This window comes from Penaeus monodon, chromosome 9 (genome assembly GCF_015228065.2).
Source record: "Penaeus monodon isolate SGIC_2016 chromosome 9, NSTDA_Pmon_1, whole genome shotgun sequence".
Classification (NCBI taxonomy): domain Eukaryota; kingdom Metazoa; phylum Arthropoda; class Malacostraca; order Decapoda; family Penaeidae; genus Penaeus; species Penaeus monodon.
This window is the reverse complement of record NC_051394.1, coordinates 54,082,169-54,089,762: the sequence shown is the minus strand read 5'-3', so window position 1 is coordinate 54,089,762 and position 7,594 is coordinate 54,082,169. Positions and strand designations below refer to the sequence as shown.

The window sequence follows — 7,594 nt, the reverse complement described above, 5'->3', positions numbered from 1 at the left end:
CTATTATTATCTTGTTACTATTGTTATTATCATTATTATCGTTATTATTATTATTGTTTTATTATTATTATTATTATTATTTGATTTTTATTATTATTATTATTACTACTGTTATTGTTATTAATATTATTATTGCATTATCAACATCATCATTATTATTACTTATTTATCGATCATCATCATCCATGATTACCATTATTATAGTAGTAGTGTAACTATCATTATATTACTATTAATTATTATATATTTATTTTTAAAAATCATTATTATAGGTTATTTCCTATCGTTATTATTATTATTATTATTATTATTATTATTATTATTATTTATTGTTGGTGTTGTTATCTTTATTGTCATCATCCTCATTATGCATTATGACTATTTTGTTGTTGCTTTTTTGTTTTTTTTTTAGTATTATCATTATCATTTTATTATTAATATTATTATTATTATTATTATTATTATTATTATTATCATTATAGGTATTATCATTATTATAATTATTATTAATCATTATTATTATAAATATTCCATCATCATCATTATTGTAGTTGTTTTGTTGTAGTATCAATAATGAACACCAGCAATAATCTTGACAATAATGATATTGATGAAAGCAATTGTGATTAATCATACATAAACAGTATAAACGTAGTAATGAATGCTAAATTTGTAGTGATTAATCCATACTGGATTATAATAATGTTTATCGAAATAACAATATTAAAATGGTACAGTAATTAACGAAATCAATAATGAATAATGAGAAGGATAATAATAGATATTATAATCATATATAATAATAATCATAATAGTGGGTAATGATAATAACAATAATACCAATAACAATAATAATAATAATAATAAATATAATAATCATGGATAATAATAAATTATAATTCTGATAATAATGATAATGATATTAATAATAACACCAACAATAATAGAAATTCCTATTAGAATAATAATATAATACAGTATAGTACTAAAGTTATTGAAACAATAATACATATCCTAGTAATCATAATATTATTAATAATTATAAAATGAAAAAAATAATAATATGGTACATAATACGACCTAAGTGATTACAATAATAATGGTTAATAGCAATAATAATCATAATAATAATAAACTAATAAATAATATTAATAATAATAATAATAATAGCAACAATACTACTTCCACTAACAACAACAATAATTCAATATAAAATAATATAACAATAATATAATCATGGAATGGTAATAAATGATAATAATAATATAATAATAATAATAATAATAATAAGAATCTAATGATACTAATAAATATAATGCTACTACTGCTGCTACTACTACTAATAATAATAAATGATAATAATGAATAATAATAATAAGGGTAAAATGATAATAACGACCGATAATAATAACACCATATAATAACAACAACAATAATGATAATAATAACAAGAATAACAATAATAACAACAAAATAATAAATGATGGTGATAATCAAATGTGGACCGTTGATAAATGTACAAAATCCAACTCCTTCAGATATTAGCCTTCTTTATTATTCTTTATTCTGGAAGATTCTCGCGACCAGCTGATCTACGACCCAATCAAGGGAGAAATATTAGGTGGGGCTCCTGCAGTAATGCCTTAGTCTTTCGAGGTTTTGTGACTGCAAAGACTTACTTTTCAATAGTATTCTTTAAATTGCTGGAAACCATTATCTGTAGCTTTATGTTACCTTTTTGCCTCAGCTCGTTTATCTTGGAAACACAGTGTAGGCTCCTCCTGTTCTGCAATTGCAGTCCTAATGAACATAGTGTTCCCTGTCTTTTTATTTGCACTAAACCAAAAACATTCATAGATTAATCCAAATATAAGATATATAAATATATAAACCTCTACTTGCATCATAATTTGGATTCGCTTTGACACTGACATCTTTGTCCCAAGAGTGGCATCTTTTGAGAAGAAACCACCACTCATCCATAGCAAACCTTTTCCGGGTTTTTGGTAGCGAGGGGGCGGTATAATCCTCCATGCCTCAGTGGATTTATTGAGATTAAAAATTCAAGGGCTTGGAAACGTCAATGCCCTTAAAACAGTTGATACACGAAAGAGATACTGCGTAACTTTCGGTTTTCGAATTCTTTCTCTTTTTCGACGTTATTTTGTTTCTTTAAAAGCGAAATGACAGTTTTAATTTTTTGAGAAACTTACTAGTTTTCTTATTCGCTTGCTGGGAAGCATTTTCATTCTGATAAATGTCCGCCTACAAAAGCATTTAATTGCTTTTATTTATTAAGAATGGGACGAGGTTATAAAATAGTCCGAGTTTTATTTATTGGCCTCAATTAAGGAAATTTATCGTCAGCATTAAACCAATCCGGACCTATTATTCGTGCAGCGTGTAGGCCTCTTTTCATGGAATAATGGTGTATGAAAACAGTTTCTCTTTGATGACAGCAATGGTGAATTAGGTGGTTACACTGTTGACAGTTTCGTGATGTTGCAGTATGCTGCAATATTTAATGCCAGGGGAGGGCCCCTTACCATAGGAAATGTTGTTTCGTATAAATCGTCCGAGGCTCTTTTCTTTGTCCAGGGTTACAATTCCTGAGACGTTTAAAAAACCATTAACTTTGAAGTTTCCCACTAACGTATTCCCTGTAAAACGAGACTTAATCACGGAATATTATTTCTTTTAATGGCCAGCACGGCATTTATTTTTGTACTTAATCAACGTTCCCCATTAATTAATCAGCATCATCATTATTGTTTTTTGTTGTTATTATTTTGTTATCCTTTATTATTATTATCATTATTATTATTTATTATCTATTATTGTAATTAACATTATCATTAAATTATTATTATCATTATTATTATTAATTATATTATCATTATATTACCATTATTATTATTTTTATATTATTAATTATCATTAATTATTACTATTAGTTTTTAATTTATTTATTTATTTTATTATTATTATTATTATTATTTATTTCTTCATTATTATTGTTATTATTATTATATTGTTTGCTGTTGTTGTCACACTGTTGTTTTTTTGTTGTTGTTGTTGTTGTTGTTTTATTATCATCATCATCATCATCATCAATCATCATCATCAATCATCATCATCTCATCATCATCATCCTCATCATCATCCACCATCACATCATCATCATCATCATCATCATCCATCATCACTATTGTTTTATTGTTGTTATTATTTATTATTATGATGATGATTTATTATTATGATCATTATTATTATTACTATTATTATTTTTGTTTAGTGTTATTGATTATTATTATTATTATTAGTCTTATTATTATTATTATTATTATTATTATTAGTATTATTAATATTATTCCTATTATTATTATTAACATCATCATCATCATCATCATCATTATTATCATTACTTATTATTATCATTATTATCCATTTAATAATTCTTTTTATTGTTTTGTAGTAGTAGTATGTGGTGCTATTATTTATTATTTATTATTATTATTAGTAGTAGTAGTAGTAGTAGTAGTAGTATTGCTATTATCCATTATTATTGTTATCATTATCTGGTCCGTTATTAGCATTTTTATTTTATAACCTTTTTTCATTTATTATGATAATAAATAATGATAATAATAATTAATAATAATAATTATTATTCTTATTACTAGGGGGTTATAATTTTATTGTTAATAGCAATTATTACTATTACTGTTTATTATATTATTATTCTAATATTAATTTCTATTATTGTTGTTGTTATTATTAATATCATTATCATTATTATCAGAATTATTATTATTTATTATTATCATTACTATTATATTATTACAGTTATTATGATTATTGTTATTGTTTATTGTTATTATTGTTTATTATTCAATACCATATTTCTTATTATTATTATTATTATTATTAAAAAAAAAAGTATTTATTATTATTACTATTATTATTATTATTATTATTATCCTTAATCATTATTACCTTATTTATTATCATTATTGATTTCGTTATTACTACCACTTTATTATTGTTATTTCGATAACTTATTATAATCAATTATTGTGATTATCACTAACAATTATCATTACTACGTTTTTACTGTTATTATGATTAATACAATTTTCTTTCATCAATATCATTATTGTCATGATTATTGCTGGTTTTCATTTTGATATAACAACAACAACAACTACAATAATGATGATGATGAAATTTTATAATAATAATGAATAATAATAATTAATAATAATAATATACCTATATTTTATTATTATTATCATTAATAGTAATAATGATGATGATGATTATTGATAATGATAATCCAAAAAAAAAAGTAATTATAATTAAGATGAAGATGATGACAATAGATAATAATAATTATGATGATAATAATAATGATAAAAATAATGTATATAATAATAATAGTAACTATAATAATAGTAATAATAATAATGATAATGATAATAACAATAGTAAACAATGATAATAACAGTAATAATATAATAATGAACGATTATGATATTGTTTAATGATACTAAGAAATAGTAATAATAATAAGAATTATTATAACGATAATAATAATCTAATAATGTTACAAGCAACAACATAATAATGATGATGACGATGATATAATAATATAATCATAATAATAATAGTATGAGATGATAATATGATAATACTTCACTTCTTTTAACGGTAGGTTCACATGTCTGAGCCGCCGTGGTCACAGCATGATACTTAATGGAGTTTTCATGTTGTGATTCTCTTGGAGTGAGTACGTGGTAGGTCCCCAGTTCCTTTCCACGGAGAGTGCCGGTGGTACCGTTTTCGGATAATTAGTCTCTCTATTTATACGGGCTTGGACCAGCACTGACTTGAGCTGGCTTAGCCACCCGATGGTGAACCCAGTGGCTAGATAGGCAATCAAGGTGAAGTTCCTTGCCCATGGGAACAATGCGGCGGTCGGTGACTCGAACTCTCGAATTCAGATTTGCCCGTCCGTACAGTCTTGATCCGACGCTCTAACCATTTCGGCCACCGCGGCCTTACTTATACTACTACTACTTATAATAATAATATAATGATAATGATAATGATTACCGTTACCAATCCTATTCTTCCTTTTGAATTCTTATTCATATTCATATTTCAATTATTATTATTAACCATGTTTCTTATCATTATCATCATTATTATATCATCTTCATCATCATCATTATTGTCCCATCATCATCCTATCATCTCACCACCATCTCCATCATCATAAATATATTTATCATCATTGTTGTTTATTATCACTATTATCATCATCGTTTCATCGATTTATTATGAATTAATATTTTATTACCATTTATTGTTATTATTATTATTATTAATTAGTCACATCCCCATTGTTGTTGTTAGCATTTTCATCATCAATCGTCATATCGTTATTATTATTATCATCTCCCCCCCCCCATCAAGGAGCTAATGCCGACGGGGGGCGAATGGCTGTATCCACCTTCGCTTCCAGCCATGAGGTCCCTGCCTCCGTGGAAAAGTCTCCGAGGCATGCCTCTCGGCCCATCTCTAACTCCTCGGCGACAGGTCCTCCGTCGCGCTGCCCAAGGCCATGAACCTCCTGGGTGGTTCCACGAGGCCTTCCTCCACCCCAGGGTTGTCTCGCAAAGAGAAACCTGATGGGCAGGGTCATCCACAGGGCAACGAGCTAGTGCCCATTAGCCGGAGTTGGCGATCCCGTAATTATGCTAGTAAATCAGGTCCCAGTGGCAGTCCTACGTGTAGCCGTCCGGTTGGACACATGATCCTGCCAACTGTACCTCCATGATCCGGCGAAGGACCTTGTTAAAAACGGCATTCAAGAAACCCCCCCCCAAGATGCCCAGGCCCTAGATAGCGTCCAGGTTTCGCTTCCAATAGAGCAAAAAACCACTAGCTTGGTCCTTCTGCATATATACCGACATCTCCAAATGCTTCTTGTTTGATCCGAGTTCAGGGCTCCTGTTGCTGTAACTAACTGACTTCTTGTCTGGACAGCCCATAGATATGGACTTACGCTACCAAGGTAATGTAAAAACTCTCTGTAACTTCAAACGTCCTCGCCGCAAGCATGGAATCGACTGAACGGGTTCCCCTAACAGCCCCAAAGTCCTGAATCTTGGTCCTTGGTCCAGGAACCTTTAGGCCTAAGGGCTTCGCCCTCATTGCTAAATGCTCAAGAAGCCGCCACAGTGACTCTAGAAACTCAGATAGTATAGCAACAAGCATCGGCAAAAGTCAAGGTTTGAGACCTTGATATTGCTCAGTGTTTCCCACACTGACTTTGGCAAGTAAATATGCACCATTATCCAGTCCAAACCAGGTGTTTGAAAAGTGTTGGTGCAAGGACCCAGATCCTTGCCTCACCCCTAAATTAACAGGAAGAAGTTTGACAGCCCCCACCGCACCTATATCCCAGTACCGGTTTATAGGCTTGCTATTATTATCATTATGATAATTATTGGGTTCTTGCTGTTGTTGTTGTCCGGATTATTGTCATCATTATCCTAATTATTGATACGTGTCCATTTGTAGGAATGGAAGTATTGGAAGCCTGTAGTAATCTTTAATATCCATTGTTTTAATTTGTTTTCATATAACGATATTATTGTTTGCTCTTGTTGATATACTAGTGGCTAACTGTTTTGTTGTTAAGTACTTTCACTATATTATCACTGGTGTTTTGTTTATGTTGCTAATGTTGTTAGCGGTGATGCTGTTATATCATTAATATTATAATTTTATTATAATCATCATCATCATCATTATAATTATCATTATTACTATAATTATCATTGTTTTTGTCATTACTATTACTTTTATAACAGTAATAATGATGATAATAATGATGTATCGTATTCATAATAATAATAATAACAATAATAATTCACATTATTAATAATTTTAAAAATAATAATAATATAATAATAAAATGAACATAAAATAGTAATATGGATAATGATAGTAAATAATCTACTCATTAACTACTAATAAGAACAACAATACAATTCATATTAATAATAATAATAATCTGATAATAATAATAATAATATAGTCGAATTTATGAATGATTATAATGATAATAATAATAATATTAATAATGATAATAAGAATAGAAATTATTAATAATAATCCTAATAATAATAATAATAATGATAATAATAATAAGCATAATAATAATGGAAATAAACGATATTATAAAATGGGTTACGGTTAATGTTGATAGTAATGGCACTGCCATAACAATATTATCTAAAGTTATTATCATCACTGTAACAGTTATTGTTGTTGCTATTATTATTATTATCCACTCTTCTGTTATTCTTACTATTAATATTATTAATCTTATTATCTTTATTACTTTTGTTATCATTATTATTTTTTATCGTTACTGTTGCTGGTATTGTTATTAGCTATACTGTGATAATAACAATTATTATTATCATCGTCATTATTACTATTCTTATTATTATTATTTACTATTCTTTTTCTTTGTTTTTTATTATTTATTTTATTATTCTATTATTATTATTTATTATTA

At 27.3% G+C, this 7,594-nt stretch overlaps 1 protein-coding gene across 1 annotated transcript in view; it reads right to left on the bottom strand.

Annotated features, from left to right (window-relative positions):
* Positions 1-5,903: 5,903 nt before the first annotated feature.
* LOC119576772 (low-density lipoprotein receptor-related protein 2-like) overlaps positions 5,904-7,594 on the bottom strand; it is a 29,993-nt gene continuing 28,302 nt past the window's right edge. Inside the window, exon 8 of the mRNA XM_037924410.1 lies at positions 5,904-6,071. Within this exon, the coding sequence (XP_037780338.1) occupies positions 5,904-6,071 (168 nt within the window). The remainder of the gene's footprint in view (positions 6,072-7,594) is intronic.